This window comes from Bos indicus, chromosome 6 (genome assembly GCF_029378745.1).
Source record: "Bos indicus isolate NIAB-ARS_2022 breed Sahiwal x Tharparkar chromosome 6, NIAB-ARS_B.indTharparkar_mat_pri_1.0, whole genome shotgun sequence".
Taxonomy (NCBI): domain Eukaryota; kingdom Metazoa; phylum Chordata; class Mammalia; order Artiodactyla; family Bovidae; genus Bos; species Bos indicus.
The window spans coordinates 16,637,720-16,664,900 of NC_091765.1; the positions used below are offsets into that span (position 1 = coordinate 16,637,720).

Sequence of the window (27,181 nt, forward strand, 5' to 3'; positions counted from 1 at the left end):
AATGAAGTGTCCCTAGCCTGCATTCTATTCATTAAAAGTGTCATGAAAGTTTATAAACAGTGAGGAGACACCAGATAATAGCAACAATGTCAAAATGTCTAAAATAATATAAGACACGTTATTTTAAGAATCTGAGGGACTTCCCTGATAGTCCAATGGCTAAGACTCTGCTCCCAATGTAGGTGGTCCAGCTTTGATCCCTAGTCTGAGATCTAGAGCTCACCTGCTGTTAACTAAAGATTCCACATGCCACAACTATACATCCTCAACTAAGACCTGGAACAGACAAATAAATGAAACAAATATTAAAAAAGAATATGAAACTCACCATCATTAACTCTATAGCACAAATTGCATTTCCATCTACGTTGATCAATGAAGGATACAAAAGGGTTGATATATGTTCGACAAGATCGGCACCTCACAATGGTATTGGATGTTATCACTGGCAATTGCTAGGAAAAAGAATAAAGATGTTGTAGCAGAAAAAACACCCCAGAGGAAAAATGGACCACATACTGCTCTGCTCCCTATGCAGAACAGAAAACACATTTGTGTTTTGAAACTGAAGTATTTTAATAAATTCCAGTGGTGCACTGAGCAACATAAGCAGCTATCAAGTTTCTCCCTCTTCTAACACAAACTGTAAAATAACAGTAAAATAAAGCCAAATCAAATGTAATGAAAGTTACTGGCAGAGAAGCAAGTCTGGTTGGCCAAGATAATATAATAACCTCAGCTTATCAGCTAAACTGATAAGAAGCAAGTGTGAGAAACTCGTAGTGTATAAAATGTCTGTCTTTGCCGCCTGACCGCACCTGGTACCAGACTCCAAGGCCCTGCTCGTTAGGCAGCCATACAGCCTGGATGGGGACCACGGGTCAGCAGAAACCAAGGACAATGTGCCTTAAAGACAGTACATCTCTCAAGGCTTAGTGTGGGACAGGAACTTTATACATAAGTAACTACATGTTATTTGTGAAAACATCAGGAAATATATTTAACTGAAAATGAGAAAATTAAAAATTACCCAGAATTCTACATTCCCAAGGAAGTCACTGCTGCCAATTTAGCGTATACACTTCCAGAATCTGGGAAATTACCTATGTTGGTTTAGAAATAAAGGCTGCAATTTTATTACAGCTGGTCAAATAGTACTTACTGAATGAATATAATGAAGGTACTTATCATATATTATAATTATTTTATTTTCTATTCACTTGAGGAAAGAAAACTCCACAAAGAAGCTTAATGACCTTTGTATCCTCAGCACTCAGCGTGACAGGTAATCAAAAAATATTTTTTGGTTGAATGAGAGCACAAGAAACTCATTAGCAATAGAGGGTAAAAAAACCGTAGTTATAAAGAAGTATGAGGGCGAAACACAACTTATAAAGTATAAATAAAATGTATCTGATTAAATGTTTTTTCTGAAGTTTAGGAATTTTAGTTTAAATACAATATGCTTGCATGAAATACCAGAATATGTATAAAAATCCAGCATGCTAGGTATTATATCAAATAGACTATGGAAACTTTAAAAAATAACATTTTAATTCAATAGGCTTTAAGAATTTAGACTTTATTATTACAAAGGTTACTTGATTAATACAGTTGGGAACAACTGTATGGTTTTCCTCCCTAACTGTGCACCGCTGGTGGTGTTTCCTTTATGTTTAAAAATAACTGCTGAAGTTTGTCACCTATGGCCATTCCACAGTACCACTAAAACTACTACTCTTTCCAAACCCAGCTCAGATCTCATTGTTGTAGAAAACACCTGCTACTGTGCCCAGAGGAAACCCCTCCAGTACTGTGCTAGTTACTGAACTACGTCACAGATGCTGATTAGTTACAGGTATTAGTCATCCTGCACCGCAATTATCTGCCTCTACGTTTTTGCTCCTATCAGCAGGTGACAGAAAACGTTTGTTGTATCGAAACTGAAATAATTAATTCTACCTTCAATAAAAGAAAATAAAAATTCTAAGAAAATATACAATCCAAACATCTTGCACATTAAGTACAGAGGTCAACACCCACAAATACCTTAAAATATGTTACTTTACCGTTAGGTCTCTGAAGGGATGTAACAACAATCCTAAAGGAAGCTTAGCTTTATTCAGTAACGCCTGTGTCTGTGGAATATTTGTTAAAGTACACCGAAATGAACTGTAAAGACAGAAACAACAGGGACTATGTTAGCTATCAGGAAAAATACTAATACTGATGTGGATACTTGCAGACAGCTAGACAGTCAAGAGGATACGTGAAAATCACTGGACATACTACAGAACTATGAGGGTCCTGATGACTTAACAGGTATATATGTAATTTATATGTCAAAAGATCCAAATTAAGGACTCAACATTTTCATGGTGAAAAAGTATAACACACTCAGGAAAACACAGTAACTCTAGTATGACCGTCAGGGCGTGAACAGCAGGGGGCAGAAAACATGAGTGAAAAGGTACCTTTGCATCTTAAGGATGCGGCTCCTGCTCTACTGTGCGTCCTTCACCTGTTGAACGCCTCCTTTTTCTAAGACTCATCAGAGTTCTAGCTTCCTGTGAAACCACCCTCACCCTGCTCACAAGTCAGAAGGAAAGACGTCTTCCTCTGTGCTCTGAGGTCTACTTATGCCTCTATGGCATCAGGTAGTCTGACCTGCTTTAGCTGTGCACTTTATCTTCTCTATCAGCAACCTTTTGTTCACTGTGTCACCCTAGCACTATTCCTCTCACAGACTAGTGCTCACAACTTGAGATCAGCAGACACAGAATCAATAAAGGAGCAACCAGAGATACAAAGCAGAGGTGCTGGAAATGGTGACAGGAATTTTAAGAAGAGTGGTTGACAGTATGTTGAAATAATCCAGATATGGGTTGACTCCACACTGGTGAGTTCCCCGAACACACCAAGCTGGTTTCTGCTTCAGGACCACTGCATTTGCTGTTCATGCAGCTTGGCGCCCTCTTTCCAGAGTCACATTTTGATCTCTCATTTCATTCAGATCTCTATTCAAATGTTAACTCCTTGGGAAAACCTATCCTGACTCCTCAATTAAAAATAATCAACCTCAATCCTTTCTATTCTCTACTTCAGAGTTATTCTGAGATTACGTTGCATACCCATTGGTTTGATTATTCACAGTGTGTCTTCCCTAATAGGATACAGGCTGCATGAGACTGAGAACTTTGGTTTACCGCTTCATTCCCAGCACCTAGAAACAGTGTCTGGCACCTAATTTAGAAAGCATTCAGTCCCAGTGGTCATGTATGGATGTGAGAGTTGGACTATAAAGAAAGCTGAGTGCTGAAGAATTGATGCTTTTGAACTGTGGTGTTAGAGAAGACTCTTGTAGAGTCCCTTGGACTGCAAGGAGATCCAACCAGTCCATCCTAAAGGAGATCAGTCCTGGGTGTTCACTGGAAGGACTGAAGCTGAAGCTTCAATACTTTGGCCACCTGATGCGAAGAACTGACTCCCTGGAAAAGTCCCTGATGCTGGGAAAGACTGAAGGCGGGAGGAGAAGGAACGACAGAGGGAGAGATGGTTGGATGGCATCACTCACGTGATGGACATGAGTTTGAGCAAGCTCCAGGAATTGGTAATGGACAGGAAAGCCTGTCATGCTGCAGTCCATGGGGTCACAAAGAGTCGGACACGACTGAGTGACCAAACTGAACTGACTGAAATGCTGAATGACTCATCTTAATATGCAGACACAATTACTATTTCTGTTATACAGTTGACAACACAGACTTGAGACACAGAGTATTGGCACAGCTTCATGGATACTTATCAGTGGAACCACAATAAGTATCTAGGTCTGTCAAATTCTAAATCTATGCTCTAAAGTCTGCTGCTGCTACTGCTAAGTCGCTTCAGTCGTGTCCGACTCTGTGTGACCCCATAGACGGCAGCCCACCAGGCTCCCCCGTCCCTGGGATTCTCCAGGCAAGAACACTGGAGTGGGTTGCCATTGCCTTCTCCAATGCATGAAAGTGAAAAGTGAAAGTGAAGTCGCCCAGTCGTGTCCCACTCTTAGCGACCCCGTGGGCTGCAGCCTACCAGGCTCCTCCGTCCATGGGATTTTCCAGGCAGGAGTACTGGAGTGGGGTGCCATTGCCTTCTCCGATGCTCTAAAGCCTAATACTCTGCTATTTAGGTACAAGGTATTTTATGTATTTTACACATAATTGAGTAGAAACATAGAACTATTCCCTATCTATGTGATCTCTTACACGTAAACATATACTGTATTTACCTACTTGGAGGGGGTGCCTAACCATTCATAGTACAGGGCCATAATTCACATACTTATTGACCTGATAGCAACTTACACATAGTTTGGGCAGCTACCTTTCAATCTGGAATCAATGGTTTTACGTTTTTTAGGAAATGGTCTTGGCACTGCCTTAGGCACTGATTGGGGGCTGGTGTAGGGGATGGTGGAAGAGGTGGAACCCTCAAAGCACCCCCATATTCTGTTTCCTCTATTAGAAATCTATATAAAACTTTGGTTAAAAAGAGAGGAACTTGTTAGCTTTTTTTTTTTTAAGCTAGAAAACTAGGGCCTTAAAAATACATATAGCTTTTTTATTTTTTAAGCTGGAAAACTATTGCCTTAAAAATACATATATATATGTTGCCTCTGCTGCTGCTGCTGCTAAGTCGCTTCAGTCGTGTCCGACTCTGTGCGACCCCATAGACGGCAGCCCACCAGGCTCCCCCATCCCTGGGATTCTCCAGGCAAGAACACTGGAGTGGGTTGCCATTTCCTTCTCCAATGCATGAAAATGAAAACTGAAAGTGAAGTCGCTCGGTCATGTCCAACTCTTAGCGACCTCACGGACTGCAGCCCATCAGGCTCCTCTGTCCATGGGATTTTCCAGGCGAGAGTACTGGAGTGGGGTGCACTGCCTTCTCCGGTGTTGCCTCTAAAGAACACTATTCTAATGCAAGGAAGACAGTGTTGTCTGTGAAGCAGAGTTTATGAGGAGAGATTCCAGAAGCAGGACGATGTCTGGGTAGAGAGAAACATTCTAGACTTAGGAGACAGAAAAACAGAAAGCAGGCACTAACAGAGGACTTTTGGTTTGGGGGGCACTGCAAGTGAGTAACAGAGCTTATACACCACTGGTTTGTGGCCATCAGATGGAGGCTGCCAACTAAACTTCTCTGTGAGGTGAGGAAATACTCAATAAAGAAAATCCAAATCAATATTCAGGCTAAATAAATGGATAAATACACATTGGGGCAAGGGTCTTCTCATTCAACACTAAGTGGGAAAAGAAAATTTAGAAATAAAACTACTTATCTAATCTGTATCCTTTTCAAGCAGAGATTGAAATTGCATTAAATTAAGATTTCACCTAATTTAAAAGGAAGATTACTTTAAAAGAAGTTACTACTGGTAAAAAGTGAGGAGAAAGAAATTTAAGAAAAATATGGTTAGATTTGGGTTTCTAAAACCCTTCACTAAAACAGAAAAAACTTTCCCTAGCATTAGATAATAGGGAATGAGACAAGGAATGAGACTCGACAGCAACAAAGAGGACAGGAACCGATGACTTAAACTAAATTTTACATCTAGAATTTCTACACAAACTAAATTACAAGAGTTCACATTAACAAAACTTCCAATCAAGGAATTAATACCATAATATTTTTACTATGTTTGAAAGTCATGCAATGTTTTTGACAAGGTTTTTACTTACTAAAGATTATAAATACTTACTCTGGGCTACAGTTTAATTTCTTGAGGTCTAAATTCAAGTTGGGTACAGGAGCCCAAACAGGAGTCATGGGTAAAATATTCCTCTCCTGAGTAAGGTTGACAGGTCTCAAGCTTTCTGGCTGTGAAGAACTCTGAAGATTCAATCCTCCCAGACTGGAGGACAGCTGGTTCATACCAGGATACTGCAGAAAGGGCAATTTGAAACAACACAGAAGAACAATGTATCAAACAAGAATACAATTTATTATACTATGTGTAGGAAATTAACATACAGGAAAGCAAAAAGATAAAATTTGAATCTAGCTTTGTAAAGTAGAAAAACCTAATTGGACAGCTCAGTTTAAAGCACTCTTTAAAAAACTCAAAGCAAAAATACTGAAAAAATTTAAACCTTATGTGAATGGTTAAACTTAACAATATTTCGACAATGCTTTTCAACATCAAGAATTTGGTTTCTCTGAATACCTTGCATACTGGAAAGGCAGGATAAATGCTTAAAGTTTTTCAATTTTCAGAATGTGTTGCTGCCATAGGAATGATAATGATGTTCCATGAGTTCTGCTTGCTTAGTTTTTGTTTCCTTTTATATTTTTAGTATTATTATGAAGTCATGGCTCTTATTAACTCAGTGTGACTTAATGAACTGTAGTTACTATTCCCTCTGAAGCCCACACTACCCAGTCTTCTGTCAGTGACAGCCCCTGCAGCTGATTTCAGTGTCCTTTTGATATGAACCCATTGTCTCTGTTAGTTTCCTTGTTTTCTGGCATGACATTCTGTATCACTTCTTCAGAACTGAAATTAGCCATTTATCCAACAAAGATTCCTGGTTCCTTTTAAATTGGGATGGTATCTAGAGACCATAATCTAGATAACATTGTTATTGTGTTGTTATTACTTCCAGACTTCTACAATAGAGATAGAAATCATAGAAGAAAAAAAAAATAATGAGTTCACACTGACATTTCCAATTCAAATTTAGGTAATGGCATTTTAATTTTTTTGATTTTATGCCTTTATCGCTCTTCTCTTTTGCTGAAAATCTTGTATTCTAATGGTAACAGCATTATGCATATGTGCTCAGTCAAGTCCAACTCTGCACCTGCCAGGCTCCTGTCCTGGAATATTCCAGGCAATACCGGAGTGAGTTGCCATTTCCTCCTCCAAGGGAGATTGCCAACCCAGGGATCGAACTCCGTCTTCTGTGTCGGCAGGTGGGTTCTTTATCACTGAGCCACCTGGGAAGCTCTGATAACAGCCTTACTTATTTGTTTTATCCTACAACATCCTAAGATAGTTCCAATATAACAACACTAATATTATTATAAGTGCAAGGTTATTTAAAGATTTCTTTGTAGTTCTTTTGTCCTTAGATTATTTTCTATTCAGAACATACAAAATACTGAGTTCTAAGATTTGTTAAAACAATACTTTTTTCTATATCAGAATGTATTCAACTTGATAAACTGGTTCACTTCTTTTTGATTTTAATTTTCAAGGATTGCTTTCTATCTTTCATTCATTTTATGCTTTTTTGAGTAAAATTTACATAGTTTTAATGTCAAAACTTTACAATAATTCAGAAATATCTTGTTTCACTCTTGATCCCTCTCCCTAAGCTAACTATTAGCTTTTGGTCTTACCTTCCATTGTCTCTTCTTAATAATACAATATAAACTAATATATACACTGCTCTAAATGTGACCTTTTCACCTAAAAAAAAGTGCTAGCAGTAACTCTACATCTGTATATAGAGATTCTCCACATTCTTTTGTACAGTTATCAAACACTCCATTATGTGAACATACTGAGGAATTCCAGCTAATCAGTACAGAATGATAAAGTCAGGAAAATCACTATTTTACAACCCATATGGGAATAAATGATACAGGTAATGGTCATCTGGAATAGATGACAAACAGATACCAAGAGATGAGTGAAAGCTTAACGAGGAACTTCACAATGAAAGGACAAGGCTGTCACCAAAGGAACCCACTAATCTATCTTAGCACCACTAAAGTGAGACAATCATGTATTATTATGTTGTACACAGAATCAGAATATATATTTTGGCTTACAAAATAAATAAATGAAGTAATATACTGAATTTAATCAAGCCATTGGATCTAATTTCTAGTCCACAGAAAATGAAACAGAGGAACAAGTCAAATGATACCACAAGAAGCAATTAGTCAAATTCAGAATGTGGGACAGTCTATAGATCAAGAGACTTAGTTTTTTCCAAAAGATCAAAGGCACAAAAAATAGGGGCAGAGTTGTGTGTTAGAGTTAACAAGAGAATTAAGAGACATAACGCTAATACAATTAGTGAGTCTTGATTTGAACAAACCAACTACAGAATAGCAATCTGGAAACTACCAGGCAACTCTGAAAGCTGACTCAATTTTAAACAACATTTAGAAATTATTGTTAATTTTGTTGGCTCTAATAGTGGTATTACAGTTTGCAAGAAATTATCTTTTTCATCTCCCTACTTTGCCCTGCCTAGGGTTAGCTTTAAGACCCTCTGCAAGAAAAGGGTGTGTGTGTGTGTGTGTGTGTGTACGTGTGCATGTGTGTGCATGTGCATGCGTGCATGTGTGCTGAGGATAGGTAAAACAAGTAGAGCAAATTGTTGATAGTAACTGAAGCTAAGCAAAAGGAAAAAAGCCCTGCATAATAAAAGGGATTCACTGAGTTTACATCAGAGCTGTAAAGGAGGGGAGAAAAATGATTATATGAATTAGTAACAGTGTATAATAGAAAACCCCAAACAGACCCAAGTTTAGGATAAGAATTTAGAATTTAAATTTAAGAATTTAGGATATAAAATAAAGGTAGAATATTTAATCAATAAGAAAGAACAGATTATTTAATATCAGTGAAATTAGAACTATTTTGGAGAGAATGAGATTTATATTTATATACCAAAATAAAACCTTAAAAGATGCAAAAGTAAAGTCACCAAAGAACTAAAAAAAAACATACAGAGGGAATTTTTCCTATCTTGATATTGAAAGACTTTTAAAGGATACAAAGGTAAAAACAAAAAAAAAATTATAATATGACTATATAAACATTTCTCTAATGTATTAAAAAAAACATTAAAATTGAAAACAAATGTCAAGCTGGGGGAAAAAATTATAATATAAATTAGACAAAAAAAGGTTAATGTACTTATTACAGACAGCTTTTACAAACCAGAAGGACCTGAACAGAATAATGGTGAAAGAATATGAACAAGGATTTCAGTAAGGAAACACAACTAATAATTATGAAAATAGTAAAACAGTTTTGCTTATAAAAAAATAATTCTTGGCATACTGAGAAGTGCAGTCATAGACACTTTTGCTAGGAATATTAATTGGTCCATTATTTCTTCATATCTGAGCACCAAAAACTACCGTCTGCTAGATATCTCCACTTGGATGTCTACTGGGCATTTTAAATTAATCTGGAAAACTTGATTCCCATTTCCAGAACTATTCCTCTGTCTTCCATCTAAATAAATACACTACCCTCTATCCAGCTGTCCTGCCAAAAACCTAAGAGTTATCCTTAATGCTTCCTTTCTCTCACCCACCACATCAGTCAAAAGACATCCCTTATCCATCCACTTTTTACTCCCTCTGCCAATACCACCTTAGAACAAAGCAGAATCATCTATTTCCGGGATAATGCAAAGCTTCCATCTGTCTCCCTGTTTCCATTTTTATATTTTCAAATACTCCCATCCCTAATCCGTTCTTCACTTAGTAGCCAAATGATTCTCTAAATACATAAACCAGATTTCATTCCATTCCATAAAATCTCCTATGTCTTTCCTCTGCACTGGTGTAAAACTCAAGTTTCTGACTATGGTCTTTCCCAAACTCTGTGATATCATTACTATTATTCTTCCCTTTGCCAGCTGAGCTAGAGCCACACTGGGACTTCAGTTCTGAAACACGTCAAAGTTGCCTCTGCCTCGCTGCTAAGTCACTTCAGTCGTGTCCGACTCTGTGCAACCCCATAGACGGGAGCCCACCAGGCTTCCCCATCCCTGGGATTCTCCAGGCCTCTGCCTTACGTTTCTGTATATATGTTTCTGCAGCCTGAAATTCTCTACCCTCATATTTATCCTTGTCTGGCTTTTCCTGTCATTCAAATATTAACTAAACTTAACTTCTACAGTGAGGGCTTTCCTGTTTATATACCCAAGCCCTGCAATTTCTTCAATTCATCTTGTTTCACAGCATTTGTAATTGTTTGAAATCAGCTTGTTAATGTATGGATTTACTTATTGTCCTATTGGTCCGGCCTTCCCACCAAGTTTCTTGAGAGAAGGAACTCGGTTTTGTTCACTTGGCTTCCTCAAGTAGCCTCAGTGCCTAGAGTAGGGCTGTCACATAGAAGAAACTCAGTTTTCACTGAATGAATAAGCAGGGAGAAATTCTAGGTATTAGCAGCTGTGATTGGCTAATCTTACCTGAAGAAATTTCATCTAAGGAAATAATGAGACAAACGCACAACGGTCTGTGCACACTTGTACACGTTGATTTTGATGCTCAGTTATGACCAATAGCAGTAGGCTGGGCGATTATAAAACATTACGCAGCTATTAGATGAAAGGTATGAAATAATGTGGACAGGTTCCCTCTCATGCTGTTCAAGGATTTTTTAAAAAAATGTAAAATGATGCTCATATTTATCAACTTGTCTGTGTAAATAAGTCATTTAGATGCCCAGCTCCTTTACTGGCTTTCTCCCGTAGATACATATAGCAAGAAACCTGGAAGGACAAACTGCAAGTGTTACTGTTTATATCTTGATGGTGGGAATACTGGCTGGTATTTATTTTCTTCGTTTCTGTTTATCTGCATTATCCTACAACTGCTCATGCACCGCTTTTTAATTAAAAAAAAAAAAAAAAAAAGCCATACAGTATCTGTATCTGGGTTTTTTTTAAAAATATTCACTAAAATATATATTTTTAAAGATTTAAAAAAATGTTTTGGCTGTGGTGGGTCTTTGCTGTTGCACACAGGCTTTCTCTAGTTGTGGTGAGCGGTGGCTACTCTCCAGTGGTGGTATAAGGGCTTCTCACTGCAGGGGCTTCTCCTGTTTTGGAGCACAGGCTCTCAGCACCCAGGTTCAGCAGCTGTAACATACAGGCTTAGTTGCTCCTTGGCATATGGGATATTCCTGGACAAGGGACTGAACTGGCGTCCCTTGCATTGCAAGGCAGATTCTCAACCACAGAACCACCAGGGAAGCCCTAAAATCGTTTTCTAATTTTTCTTTTACAATTAATTTATTTTTTAATTTTTAGGGGTTTTTTTTGGGCCATACCACGTGGCTTGTGGGATCTTATTTCCCCAACCAGTGACTGAACCTGAACCCAAGGCAGTGAAAGCACCAAGTCTTAAACGCTGGACTGAGGGGATTCCCTTCTTTTTAAAACATCAACTTTTTCTGTTTTTCAACTCTGAAAAACTAATTTTAAGTTTTTTTCTTCCTCAAAGGGCAACCACTGGGGTTTCCCTCTACTTAGTATAGGTCATCTCAAATAAATGAATACCAAGAAAGCCCTTAAGATTCAGGGCCCTCCCACTGGGTTGTACTAAATGCAATATTTAGAGTCATTTCAATTTTACTCGTTGTGGCTCAGCTGGTAAAGAATCTGCCTGCCATGTGGGAGACCTGGGTTCGATCCCTGGGTTTGGAAGACCCCCTTGGAGAAGGAAAAGGCTACCCACTCCAGTATTCTGGCCTGGAGAATTCCATGGAATGTATAGACCATGGGGTCGCAAAGAGTCGGACATGACTGAGTGACTTTCACTTTCACTTTTCAATTTTACTACAGAAAGCTATTTAAAGTAAAATACTCTTATTCTAAATAGGACTTGAAAAATAAATGGCTTCTTTTAAAATTACCTTGTTAATGTTAATATTAGATTAAAATCTATAATCTTTTTTTAAGTAGACAGATAAGAATTTAAATGCACATCCTTGCTATGTACTTAAATCATTATTGTTCATTTATCCTGAAATGGAATTCCATTTGGACCAATACAGCCCTAAAGAAAATCTAACAAAATGGAAGGCAGGGAAACCTGAACTAACCAACCATATTTCTCCAGTGCCTTTCCCAGTTTCCTTCTTCCTTCAGTACTTTAATTCTAAAATTGAATTCCAGGAAGAAATGGTTTTTTTTTCTTCTCTAATTTTCATCAGTTCACCATAAGATGAAATCTCTGTAAAGTTAGTCTACTGAGAGCAGTTTTTTATTATAAGTAGAATGCTTTTGTCATTTAAACTGTTTCCTTATATTTTACTTTCTCTCAACAAGTATAAATGCAAAACACTTATTGTTCTTTTAATAAACTGCTATGGTACTTAAGAGGTAACTCCATGAAAGGTCAAGTCAAAAATAATGAACAAATGTATTAATGAGCATTTGTTGAAGCTTTTACCAATTTTAGTTATATGTCACAGAGACTTCAAGTTAAGTGCTGAAACCAAAATCCCAAACTACATTTATATCATGTCAGTTTTTGAGAAAGCCAGCTTAGTAATACAAAATTTAAAGTAAGATTTAATTTCCTGATCATAGAATGAATGGGCCTCTGCATATTACAGAGGCTCTGAAAAATAAAAGTACAAGGCAAAAAAGAAAAATCAGTTTTATCTTCTTCTCTGTATACATACACACATAAACATGCACATACAAACTGGAATCAAAGTCTGTGCATGTTTAATCTAGGCTTATCTATATTAGCACTTATGATCCATTTGAATCACCAGGGACTTGTCAGAATTGCTACATTCCACAATTTTTATATAACTTTATATGACTAAATACATACTTGAGCATACTGCTGGAATCCAGAATACACTGGGCTACTGGGTGGTCCTCCAGAATTAAGTGGTGCTGTGGCATTCTGATACCCAGGCTGAAGAGTCGGATAACCATACCCAAATGGCTTAGGCATTTTTGAAGGCTGAGGAGCAGCTGGAGCTGGCGCTGGAGCAGGGTCAGGAGCGGGGTCAGGAGCAGGACTACTTGCTGATGAGGAAAGCACATCTAACAAAGGAAAAAGCATGGTGTTCACTGAAAAGCAGCACTCCACAAAGACGCCTGGGTGAGCCACTACTTTGACACTTTCTTTTATTAAAACTTTTTATTATGAGAAATTGTGACTGTATACAAGAATGGAACAAAATAATAAACCCATATATCCATTACTTAGCTTTAAATATTTTGCTAATCTTGTTTCACATGTTCCTACTCCATCTTTATTTTTTTTAACAAATATATTACAGGGAAACTCCATCTTGTATCATTTCACTGACACATACTGCAGTTGATATTCCTAACAGATAACATATTAAATGTATATAATAAATACAATATAGAATATGTTATAATATAAATATATATTTATATATACGAAAAGTTATTTTTTTCCCTTTATTCTCTCAGCAGAAATGGGGCTAAGAAGCAGAAAACAAAGCAAAGCAATAAAAAGAGTGTCAATTACTCTCTTCTCCAACTTGCTTTTTTATCTGACCTTGACATTTATTTAAAAAAAAAAAAAAAAAAGACCCATGGAAGAAGTGGCCTATCTCCACAGTCCCCCGGAAGTCTGCTTTATTTTCAGAGGTGAAACTGTGAAACTATGAAAGACAGTGTCTAGAATAGTGTGTGGCTCCTAAAACAATGTCTGGTATATAACAGAGGCCAAATGAGATTTAATGAATGAATGCTTTTCCTTCATTTAAATTTAAAACAGAAACTAAAACTTGATGAAAACTGTAGGGGAAAAATAACTGTAGAAAATTTAATTATCATATATAAGAGTAACATCAATTGCACAAAACCATTATTAACATTTTGTTATACTATTAGTCTTATTTTTAAAGTTAAATCTAAAATATATGTGTATTTTACACTGCTATATTTAAAAGGACCTACTGAACAGCACATGGAACTCTGTTTAATGTTATGTGACAGCCTGGACAAGAGGGGAGTTAGGGGGAGAATGGGTACCTGTATATATATGGCTGAGTCCCTTCCCTGTCCGCCTGAAACTATCACAACATTGTTAATCAGCTATACTCCAAAACTAAATGAAAAGTTTTATTAAAAAATAAAATATATGTATTTTAATCTATTTTTCATATAAAAATTATATTCTTCACTAGCAATCAGATTCTGCAAAAAAATTCTTAAAAGCATCTGACTTTAATAAATTTATTTTTTCAAAGTTTACTGAGGAATCCCATCCTTCTACTGACTCTATTAGCTCTCATTTTTGAAGAGACCTTCCTGGACATTCTTAAAAGGACAAAAGCATCAACGTCATGTCATTTCCTTAGATTTCCTGCTTGTCTCTCCTGACGGTGATAGGAACAGAAGTATTAATAGAAGGATCTCTTAACATAGCAAGAGTCATCAGCTTAAGAAATGAAGAACTGGAGTCCTAAATATGAGAGTCCAATGCTTTTCACCTTATTTAGGAAAGGGACAATGTTTCATACATCTCTACAGTCCCTAAGACCTATCTAGTACCTGACATACAGACTTATTTCACTTAATCTTACTCTGACAGATTCTTTCCTTAATTTTGGTGTAGTACAAATAGCTAGGAAACTTGCCCAGGGTCATTCACTTACTGCCAAGGCACAGTCCATAAAAAGATTAAGATGTGCTGATTACATGAATACAGACAAACACAGCAAGGTCTAACTCTAAGGCCACCATCTTTTAACTCCACTACATTGGATGTTTTACTTCGGGTTAACCTGATGCTCATGAAATACTATAGTTATAGTTTTCATCTTTTAGTGAATGAAGTGACTCTTCTAGAATATTCTGATAATGGGGATTGCTTCTGGAATGGTCCACAACTTCTCACCCATACACATACACACAGATCCACAGATTCCCAGGAGAAAAAGCCCTTAACCACAAAGACTGAGTAGCTCATTTAAGTATTCTTGAAATATTAAAAGGGAACTCTATATTAAGCTGAGAAAATTGAAGTTTTCTACTGATTCATACGACAGTGATAGCAAGACAGTGTGTGAAGTCCAGCACATTCCAATTTCAATTAAGCTTCATCCTGGATAATTACCAATGTGCTAAGAAAGAGAAGAGCACAAAAAGTTGTTTTGTTAGTCCTAAATTTGGAATCATTAAAAAGATAAGGCAGACGGTCAGGTGTGGTTGTCAGGAGACAGGCACATTAGGAAAATAACAGTACAAGACGCTAGAATGAAAGAACTATCCATTATAGAAGTCAAATTTTAGATTTTTTAACACTATCCACCACTCCTGCTCCTACATGATGACCTACATTATTTCCTACATTATCTCCTACATTATTTCCAGACATGGTTAAAAGTAATGCCTCCAAAACCTACCCTCAAATTGGTTAATCTATTTACTGGTGGAGGCAGGCAGGAGCCATAGCGGGAGGAAAGAGTCAAAGACTTTATACTCAGAGGCTAGTTGGAAGAAATTCAAGGACCTAGGCATGAGAACAGAAATATAAATTTAAAGGCGTTACTAGCATAAAAAAGAAGGGAAAGAAGAGAAAAATTATTCAGTATTAAGTCTTCTAGGAAGAGGAAAAAGATAAAGAGCATGGTAACAAAAATCAAATACTAAATTTCCTTAGGCCTCCCAGAGACAGCATCCATAGTTGTTACATGACAATTACACCATGAAATTAAGGCTGAAAATAACAGGAAAATGTTTCCTTTCTCTGTTAAAAATATAGCCTGCTAATTATGTACAGTAAGTGTTCATGTTTGAAAGTAATTGATGGTCAGTAACTTTTCAAATAAACTTCAACTACGCACAAAACAACTTACCTGGATAGCTGCCTCCTTCTAGGGCATCGTAACTGTTGGGCATTGGAGAAGCACTGCTTGTCGTAGAAGAGCTGTCAACACCTGAAAGGAGAAGCAAAATATCTGCTAAGTTTAAAATGACCATGTATCTCAAAGCTTTGGCAATTTTGAAAAAAGATGTTTTGCTGATATAGGAAAATTCCTGATCCAAACAACATGAGATGACTGATGTTTAATGACATTTAAAAAACCATATATAAATTTCTGATAAGAACAGAGGATCAAAGTAGGAAGAATACGGAGCTCATGAGTAGAATAAAATTTAATCAGACACACATGAAGGCATCTTAACAATATATAACTTTAGAAGTAGTAAAACACAAATATCAATTTAGAATGATAGAAATGTTAATATAATCACACCTCAAAGATAGGCTCTACCAAATCGCAAGCTATTAAATACATCTTATCAATATCAGGTTATTTTAAGATAATTAAATTTTAATGACTTTTATAACTCAGTACAGCTGTATGAAACCCACATAAGAGGAATCTCTGGCTTGGGTTGCCACCTAGCATGTTACTAAGCTTTTCTATGTCTTGGCTTATTCATCTGCTCAATAAAGATTAAATATCTGTGATTTTAATAAGATAACAAAAATAAGTGGTACTCTATTAAATATGTGTTAGACTATGAAAACTTTTATTACTGTGTTCATTCAAAACTTGTAAGATTAATTGGAATGTTCAGTGGCAATTTATGATAATATTTAGTAATGTCACACAGATAGTAGAATACAATATAAATCCTCTGAGTTATTCACTCAACAAATACTTTATTGAAAGCCTATAGTTAACATAGATACACTAAAGTATATACTACTGAATAAAACTGAAAATGCATATGGCCCCTCTCGTGTTGGCTTTTTTTCACCAGAAAACAAAATCCTGAGTTACAGAGATGATCCCTAGCTCTTAATACCAATATTATAACTGGGGTTAAAACTATATTTTAGGTTAATTTTCAATTGTGATATAAAAAGAATAAGTATGCACAATATCTTTCATTGAATAATTTAGGTTAACGGCAAGAATTCAGTGTACTGACTCAGAGCATAATAGCTAAAATTCTTTGTGTAGGAACATTTTGTTATTAGTAAATAACATGATTTAGAGGCAAAAGATTATAGTTACATTAGACTTTGCCACTTAAGTGCTACACAACTTTGGATAAGTGACAACCATCAGTAATACTCTCTCCTGAAAAACAAGAACAATTTTTTAAATGCCCTATGTGTGCTTGTTAATGTTCTTGTGATGCTTAAATGAGGCAGTGGATATTAAGCAACTTACAAAACATGAAGCCTATAAAATAAATAACAGGCAAAAGACACTAATACAAAGTGCTTTCTTGTGGTAATTAGAAAATTGTTGCATATTTTTGTCATTACTCTTAATTAAGAGTGGGAAGTATAGGCTCTTCCTTTTGGTTCCTTGTATTTGTGAATTTATATCTAAAGCAGCATGCTGATATGTAAGGTCAAAAGTCTTGAAGTAATAGGATTAAAAAACAATAAACCAAAACCCAAATATTCACCAAGAGATGAATGGATAAACAAAATGGACTATATGCAGTGTATCTATACAATGGGATATTCAGCAATAGAAAGGAATTAAGTACAGATACAGGCCACAATATGAATGACCCTTGAAAACATGTTAAATGAAAGAAGCCAGACACAAAAGGTCACGTGTATGATTTATATGAAATACCCAGAAGAGTAAATCCACAGAGATAGAAAGTAGATTGGTGGTTGCCAAGGGCTGAGAGGAGGAGGAGATGAAGAAATGAAGACAGAGTTTAGATCCCTTTCTTACACCTTACATTAAAATTAACTATCACAGACCTAACTGCTAAAACTCTTAAAATATGGGAGTAAATCTTCACGACCTTGGATTAAGCAATAGATTTTTAGATATGACATCAAAGGCACAAGCAACAGAAGAAAGAAAATAGATATAATGGACTTCATCAAGTTAAAAACTTGTGTTCCAATGATATTATCAAGCAAGTTAAGAGATAACCCCAGAATGAGAGAATATCAAATCATGTATCTGATTAATAAAGATCTAATATCCAAACTTGGGCTTCCCTGGTAGCTCAGCTGGTAAAGAATCCTCCTGCAATGCAGGAGACCCCAGTTCAATTCCTGGGTCAGGAAGATCCCCTAGAAAAGGGATAGGCTACCCATTCCAGTATTCTTGGGCTTCCCTGGTGGCTCAGATGGTAAAGAATACACCATGCAATGCGGGAGACCTGGGTTTGATCCCTGGGTTGGGAAGATCCCCTGGAGAAGGAAACTGCTACCCACTCCAGTATGCTGGCCTGGAGAGTTCCATGGACAGAGGAACAAAGCAGGCTACAGTCCATGGGGTCACAGACTCAGACACAACTGAGTGACTCACTAATATCCAAAATATTTACAGAACTCTTACATAAAGTTCTGTAAATAAAATATTTACAGAACTGTTAAATAAGCTCTTAAATAAAAAAACTCAACAATAAAAAGACAATCAAATTAAAATGAGCAAAGGATCTAAACAGACATTTATTACAAAAAAAAAATAAACAAATGGCCAATAAGCACATGAAAAGATGCTCAACATTACTAATTAGAAAAATGCCAATCAAAACTACGAGGTATCACCACACACTGATCAGACTGGCCATCATCAGAAACTCTACCAATAAGAAATGCTATGGAGGGTGTGGAGAGAGAACCTTCATTCACTGTAGATGGGAATGTAAACTGGTACAACCACTATGGACACCAGTATGGGGGTTCCTTAAAAAAGTACTAACAAAGCTATCACATGATCCAGCAATCCTACTGCTGGGGGTATACACCCAGAGAAAAACAAAAACTCTAATTAGAAAAGATACGTGCACCCCAATGTTCATAGCAGTACTATTTACAACAGCCAAGACATGAAGACAACCCAAGTGCCCATCAACAGACAACTGGCTTAAGGAGGTGTGATATATAAATATATGTAAGAGTACTAAGCAGCCATTAAAAACAGAATGAAATATCACCATTTGCAACAACATGGATGGACCTAGGGAAAATTGTAGTTAGTGAAGTCAGACAAACACTGTATGGTATCACTTATGCAGAGAATCTAAAACATAATACAAATGAATTTACATACAAAATACAGACTCACAGCCATAGAAAGCGAACTTACGGCTGCTAAAGGAAAAGGGGCTGGGACAAATTCCTGCACTTTCCAAGCTGTACTGTAAGCATACACTGTACTGCAGAGTAATCACAGTATGCTGCCCTATCATACTGCGAGTACACAGAGGCAGACACGCTACTATATTGATATTTGGAACCATGATACCAAGTAAAATACTGCTTTCTGCATCCAAACTAGTTTTAGCTGAATGAGAAGTTCTGGCACTTGTAGCCACTCTTAAATGTTACATCAAGTCTGCCTCAGTGACTTCACAGTACAGCTACTGATAATAAATATTCTGAGATCAAATGGATGTAACACTCAGGGAACATTTTTCCTCATTCTTTTACTGGCTCTATGTCACGGGTTGAGAGAAGACAAGAAGCTGAAAAAGAGCAGGAGCTGAATCAGAAGTAAGGTCAAGTAAATAGCTCAGAATCTGTGAAGTTGGGGGAAAACAAACCACGGTACACTAAAGCCTTCTAAAAAAGACTTAAGCCACTCTCTCTGCTTGGGTCAACAAAGTCAAATGCACTTATTAATATTTTTCAACTTGAAATGAACGAGGCAATTTGAAATTGCATTTCCTCATAACATGTATAAAACACAGAAAAAGTGTAAGCCAAATCCCACCTCTGCCACTTAGCAGGTGAGAGAAAACGGGCGGTGGAGTTTAGTTGCTCAGGCGTGTCCGGCTCTCACGACCCGGTGGACTGCAGCCCACCAGCCTCCTCTGTCCATGGGAGTCTCCAGGCAAGAATACTGGAGTAGGTTGCCATTTCCTTCTCCAGAGGATCTTCCCACCCCAGGAATCGAACCCAGGTCTCCCACACTGCAGGCAGATTCTTTACCAACTGAGCTATAAGTGAAGCCCGAGAGAAAATAGACAAGACTCCTAACATTTCTGAGTGATTTATTATTTGTAACAACAGATTTTATAACTCCACAGGGGTAATGTTAAGATTAAAGAGCTATAACAGATATAAACTAAATAGTTACTAGCCAAAGACTGAGAAAACATTCTTCATCTTTTCTCTTCCCTCTTCCTATCCTAAAACCGCTACAAAAGAGAGGAAAAGAAAGAACAAGACAAAACCTCCTGATTGATAAAGCCAAGCATTTATTCTCAAGCCTCAACCCAAACTTCACATTTATCACTGCTAACCAAGTTTCTTTTGATTTGTAAAAATGGTTCCCTTCTTTCGGGAATACTCTGCTAATATGCTTCCCTCCTCCAAATTTCTGCTACCTTAGTCTTATTTCTCACTAGCTTATTCCTTATTTCAAAAAGCCTCTAGCGCTAATCAATTTCTTCTGTTAATGAAAATCAACTTGCATTTCTAAAATACAAATTGGTTATGTTATTTTCCCATGTAAATTCCTTCACCTCTACCTTAAAGATAAAACTCAAACTACTTACGAGGAAATGTGAGGTTATTAAAGATCTTATCCAGCCTACTCACCTTCATTCCAAATCTTCTTACCACTTCCCCTCTGCAAACAATAGGTCCAAACTCGCTCAAGTTCCCCAAATATGCCACTATCTCTCATGCTTCTTGCTTTGTTTCAAAAAAGTGTCTCTGCCTCTCCCGAGGTCCCTCACTTGCTCAATTCCAAGTTCTTTCAGATTCAGTTCAGGTTCCCCTGTCTGCCCTCCAGAACCCTCTCAGTCATCTCCACCCTACATTTGGTTCTAGATTCTCCTATGTATTCCTATAAAGCACCACGATTAACACAGGACTGACTGTAATTCCATTCTATATTCCAAATCAGACTGTGAGCTTCTTGGGTTTTCCATCAAGCTCACATATGGAGCATTGTTAATCTGTTTATAATTTGGTTGTTCAGAACTCAAAACATTTTTCAGAGAAACAATAAAATAACTGGTTTTATTATCCCAGTTCAGTCAAGACCAAAATCAGATTGATTATATTCTTTGCAGCCAAAGATGGAGAAGCTCTATACAGTCAGCAAAAACAAGACCAGGAGCTGACTGTGGCTCAGACCATGAACTCCTTATTGCAAAATTCAGACTTAAATTGAAAAAAGTAGGGAAAACCACTAGACCATTCAGGTATGACCTAAATCAAATCCCTTACAATTATATATACAGTGGAAGTGAGAAATAGATTCAAGGGATTAGATCTGACAAAGTCCCTGAAGAACTTTGGACAGAGGCTCGTGACATTGTACAGGAGGCAGTGATCAACACCATCCCCAAGAAAAAGAAATGCAAAAAGGCAAATGACTGGTGAGGCCTTGCAAATAGCTGAGAAAAGAAGAGAAGCTAAAGGCAAAGGAGAAGAGGAAAGATATACCCATTTGAATGCAGAGTTCCAAAGAATAGCAAGGAGAGATAAGAAAGCCTTCCTCAGTGATCAATGCAAAGAAATAGAGGAAAACAATAGAATGGGAAAGACTAGAGATCTCTTCAAGAAAATTAGAGACAGCAAGGGAATATTTCATGTAAAAATGGACACAATAAAGGACAGAAATAGTATCAACCTAACAGAAGGAGAAGATATTAAGAAGAGGTGGCAAAAATACAGAGTAACTATACAAAAAGATCTTCATGACCCAGATAACCATGATGATATGATCACCCACCTAGAGTCAGACATCCCAGAATGAGAAGTCAAATGGTCCTTGGGAAGCATCACTACAAACAAAGCTAGTGGAAGTGACTGAATTTCAGTTGACTATTTCAAATCCTAAAAGATGATGCTGTTAAAGTGCTGCACTCAATATGCCAGCAAACTTGGAAAACTCAGCAGTGGCTACAGGACTGGAAAAGGTCAATTTTCATTCCAGTTCCAAACAAAGGCAATGCCAAAGAATGTTCAAACTACTACACAATTTCACTAAACTCACACACTAGCAAAGTAATACTCAAAATTCTCCAAGCCAGGCTTCAATAGTACAACAGTACATGTACTGAAAATTTCCAGATGTTCAAGCTGGATTTAGAAAAGGCAGAGGAACTAGAGATCAAATTGCCAACATCCACTGGATCATCGAAAAAGCAAGGAGTTTCAGCAAAACATCTACTTCTGCTTTATTGACTACACCAAAGCCTTTGACTGTGTGGATGACAACAAACTGGGGACTATTCTTCAAGAGATGGGAATACCAGACCATCTTACCTGCCTCCTGAGAAACCTGCATGCAGATCAGGAAGCAACAGTTAGAACTGGACATGGAACAACAGACTGGTTCCAAATAGGAAAAGGAGTACGTCAAAGCTCAATATTGTCACCCTACTAATTTAACTTATATGCAGAGTACATTATGCGAAATGCCAGGCTGGATGAAGCACAAGCTAGAATCAAGATTGCCAAGAGAAATATCAATAACCTCAGATATGCGGATGACACCACCCTTACGGCAGAAAACAAAGAAGAAATAAAAAGCCTCTTAATGAAAGTGAAAGAGGAGAGTGAAAAAGTTGGCTTAAAACTCAGTATTCAGAAAACTTAAGATTATGGCATCTGGTCCCATCACTTCATGGCAAATAGATGGGAAAACAATGGAAACTGACAGACTTTATTTTGGGGGGGCTCCAAAAATCACTGCAGATGGAGACTGTAGACATGAAATTAAAAGACGATTGCTCCTTGGAAGAAAAGCTATGAACAACCTAGACAGCAACCTAGACAACCTAGAAAGCAGACAATACTTTGGCAACAAAGGTTCATCTAGTCAAAGCTACGGTTTTTCCAGGAGTCGTGCATGGATGTGAGCTGGACTATAAAGAAAACTGAGGACTGAAGAACTGATGCTTTTGACCTGTGGTTTTAGAGAAGACTCTTAAGAGTCCCTTGGACTGCAAGAAGATCAAACCAGTCAATCCTAAAGGAAATCAGTACAGAATATTCATTGGAAGGACTGAAGCTGAAGCTGAAACTCCAATACTTTGGCTACCTGATGTGAAGAACTGACTCCTTGGAAAAGACCCTGATGCTGGCAAGGCTGATGGCAAGAGTAGAAGGGGACGACGACAGAAGATGAGATGGTTGGATGGCATCACCAACTCAATGGACATGAGTCTGAACAAGCTCTGGGAGTTGGTGATGGACAGGGAAGCCTTGCATGTTGCAGTCCATGGGGTCACAAAGAGTCAGACATGACTGTCAACTGAACTGACTGATTTCAATGAATACTGAAGACCCTCAAACTAATACTGTTCTTAGTGGCATTGGTATCATTTTACTTCCTTCACAGACCCAGTATATGTACTCAATTTCTAAAATTTTAAAAATATACTAAATATGTACTGAATTTAGTTGGAAGATATTTACTTTTTAAAATAATCAAATAGTAGTACATCAGTTAGTGAGAAAGATAGATTGGGGCTTCCCTCAGTGGTAAAAGAATCAGCCTGCCAATGCAAGAGAGATGGATTCAACCCCTGGTCTGGGAAGATCCCGCATACTGAAGAACAACTAAGCCCACATGCCACATCTACTGAGCCCGTGCTCTGGAGCTCATGAGTAGCAGCTACCGAGCCCTGCGCTGCAACTGCTGAGCCCGTGATCCACAAAAAGAGGAGCCACCGCAACAAGCCTGTGCACTGCAACTGGAGAGCAGACCTCCTCTCTGCAACTAGAGAAAAAGCCTGTGCAGCAGTGAAGACCCAGCACAGCCAAAAACAAATAAAATTATCAAAAAGACAGAAAGTCAGATTGAACTCTTTTAGAGATTTTCTTTGGCAAGGGGTGTTAGGATGGTGGAGGAAAAGGGAAGATGTTGATCAAAGAAGAAAATCTTCCAGTTATAAAACTTCTAGGGACCTGGGAATCTAATGTATAGCACATAATGATTATAGTTAGTAATACTGCATGATACACTTGAACTATTAAAAAAAAAAAAGGAATTTTCTTTGGAAGTTAGAAATAAGTCCAATACTGTCCTGTTCTTTATGAGTTGACTTAACTTGTTCTATGTCAAAATGCAGCATTACCTTTTAAAATAACCAAGCCAACCAAAAACATATTCTCTCTGAGGTCGTGCCTGGCACTGAATAATTAGTCTGTGTGAAAGTCAAGTAAAAACTGACCAGCACCTTAAAACTCATCATGAAAAAAAAAAAGTTTTTTTCTTCTAACATTATTTACAAAATAAAGCATCAAGCTGTCACATTATGGGAGAGAACTTCCTCTTGTCCTCCGGCCTCTTCCCAACCCGAAAATTCCTTAGAGGAAAGGTGACGGGGCGTATGGGGAGCAGGTGACAGAATGTTAGACAGTGTCTTCCAGGGACTAGGGCTGACACTGGGCTTTGGCTTTTTACCCCCCGCCTCCTTTTCACTTTATCTCACTTCTCAATTTCAGTTCACTGCTTGTTACTTTTCACTCCCATTTTCAAGTTAGTATCCCTTACTAGTACAGGTATGACGGTATTTGTCCACCAAAGGTCCACTCTAGCACTAACAACTGAAGGAGAGAATATCTGGAACTGAATAAACTTAGTGAGGAATTTAAGATATAACCATTATGAGCAGCTTGCTATCTGCTTTCTTTAAATTTAAGTTTATTCTCTAACAATTCTGAACTTTCACAAGCTTCCAACAAAACATAAGACTGTCTCCAGTACAAAATCCTATTGCAGTTTCCAAGTATGCATTTAACAAGGAAACTTGAAAAAGGAAGCCTATTTGTAGCATGTAATTTTAAAGATATAATTAGATGGTTTAATGTAAAATCAGAACTGAAATTAAAATTTTCTTTTAAATCTGAAAGCTTTGGGAAAAGAAATGAAAGCTTTAAAGAAATACCCCCGTACTTGACTCCTAGACAGACACACTGTCAAGCAAACCATAAGCTTTAATAAATGAAAAGCTAAAATAAATGGAGAGTCACTTTAACTGTAACTATAAAGAATATACACGGGCTTCCCTGGTGGCTCAGACAGTAAAAAATCTGCCTCCAGTGCGGGAGACCTGAGTTGGATCCCTGGGTTGGAAGATCCCCTGGAGGAGGGCATGGCAACCCCTCCTGTATTCTTGCCTGGAGAATCCCACGGACGGAGGAGCCTGGCGGGCTACTGTCAACGTGGTCGCAAAGAGCTGGACATGACTGAGTGACTAAGCACACACAGCACAGCATAAAGAATATTAATATTATGATTTCCAAACCTGTTAGTTGATATTTTACTACTGCTTAACAAATTTTTCCAAAATTGGAGCATAATTTCACATGAACTAAACACACAAGAATCTAATGATTATAGGAAAAAAACACCACTGAAACACTTAACAAATAGAACACTCCAAATTCTCTACTTCTTAGAGCTACTTATATGTAACCTCCACACCAATTTGAGGCACTTTCTTTTACCATTTTACATATGGAAAAATACTGTAACTGACCAGGACTTTTAAAAAATCATTTTAAAGCTAAATTTCCTTTCTATTTTTTCTTTCCCCTCACTCAGAATGTCCCTTTAATTTGAACCAACAAAAACAGGATTTTTATTTACAAACCATAAGGAGATAACACCAGCATCCTAGGAAAAATGTCCATAATACAGTCTTATTTTATTTTAGTATGAACAGTGAAAGTCACTCAGTCATGTTGACTCTTTGCGACCCCATGGATTATATACAGTTCATGGAATTCTCCAGGCCAGAGTACTGGAGTGGGTGGCCTTTCCATTCTGCAGGGGATCTTCCCAACCCAGGGATCGAACCCAGGTCTCCTGCATTACAGGCGGATTCTTTACCAGCTGAGCCACAAGGGAAGCCCTTATTATCCTGCTACACAATAAAAAGGCAAAGGAGGAAGACAATACTTAAGCAACACCACGGTGAGCACTGCATGTGCTCTTTAGTCCCCTCTACTTCAGGGCTTCATGTTCTCATGAGGAGATGAAGACTACGCTGTTCATACCTCTCAGCAGACAGAGAGACCTAGTTTGAGGCAAATGCGTTGTTTACATCTCAATCAACTCATCTGCAAAATGGAGCCAATTATCTCTGCATTGCAGGATTGTAGGGAAGAATAAAACTGAGATAAGAACATGCTCTCAACATTATTAATGACAATTAATTTTTAGAGAGATTTTAGCATTTGCCAGACACTGTTCTAAGCTCTTAACAGAGAACACCTTCAATCCTCAAAACAACCATGTGTAACTGTTACTATTATTCTCCACTGACAAGATGAGTAAATTGAGACTCAATGAGTTTAAGACTTGTCTAACTTTAAAACTTGTCTAAGGTCACAAAGCTAGTAAGTGACAAAATGGGGGTTTGAATCTAGAAGAAATGATACAAAAAGCCACAGCTTTAGTTAAATAATGTAAGGTGACAGGAGAAAAGCCATAAATGCTAAATCTTTTTGATTTTCTGATTTTTTTCCATCAAAGGAAACAGGATTTCCAACCAACGCACCTAATTGTTCAGCAGAACAAAAACAGGGCAATTTAGGCTGACAACATTACACAAAGTAACACATTTTTGAACTGTGTAAAATTAGGATCATAAGATTAAAAACTGAGACAGTTGTAGGATCTGAATAACACATGCATTAAATAATTAGAATATCAGGGCCTGGGAGCAGTGGCCTATCAGCAGCAAGGGCCATCAATTACACTAAGATCTTGGTTCCTAAAATGCCCTTCTCCACTACAGGTACCAGGACTGAAGGAAATGCAGCCGCTCAAACACAAGATGAGCTAGGAACATCTTAATGAGGACTTAACGGACTTAAAATAAGTGCTTAAAGATTCATGGGAACATTTTTAAAAGACAGCTTGAAGGAACTGCTGCTGGCCAGGTTGAGGACAAAATGCTATCAGAATAACTAATGACAGTAATGGATTATTATCCACTGAATAAAACAAGAATCCATGAGTCATTATAAACCCAAAGAAATCAGTAAGGGAGAAGAGAAAGCTCTTCTTCACAGTGAAACCTGAACTCATAAACAAAGAAGGAATGTTAGAACTGGAAAATCTCCGAAGAATGTTCAAACTAATGTAGGCTAGTTTAATAAAGAACAGGATATTTATAATAGTATCAAAGAACTTCCCCACAAATTACTTACTAATTTCAAGGCAAAAGAGAAGTACCTTTACAGTTGAGAAATCTGGCGGCTGCTGCTGCTGCTGCTGCTAAGTCGCTTCAGTCGTGTCCGACTCTGTGCGACCCCATAGACGGCAGCCCACCAGGCTTCCCCGTCCCTGGGATTCTCTAGGCAAGAACACTGGAGTGGGTTGCCATTTCCTTCTCCAATGCATGAAAGTGAAAAGTGAAAGTGAAGTCGCTCAGTCATGTCCGACTTTTAGTGACTCCATGGACTGCAGCCCACCAGGCTCCTCCGTCCATGGGGTGCCATTGCCTTCTCCGAGAAATCT

The 27,181-nt window shown here is 37.6% G+C and overlaps 1 protein-coding gene across 2 annotated transcripts in view; it reads right to left on the reverse strand.

Moving 5' to 3' along the window:
* The window catches only part of SEC24B (SEC24 homolog B, COPII coat complex component), an 80,559-nt gene that overhangs the window by 17,418 nt on the left and 35,960 nt on the right, over window positions 1-27,181 (reverse strand). For both annotated transcript variants that reach the window (XM_070791075.1, XM_070791074.1), the window contains 5 exons: window positions 15,605-15,685; window positions 12,592-12,809; window positions 5,744-5,925; window positions 2,070-2,172; window positions 329-455 (listed from right to left, as the gene is read on the reverse strand). In XM_070791075.1, coding sequence (XP_070647176.1) covers window positions 329-455; window positions 2,070-2,172; window positions 5,744-5,925; window positions 12,592-12,809; window positions 15,605-15,685 — 711 coding nt within the window. The remainder of the gene's footprint in view (window positions 1-328; window positions 456-2,069; window positions 2,173-5,743; window positions 5,926-12,591; window positions 12,810-15,604; window positions 15,686-27,181) is intronic.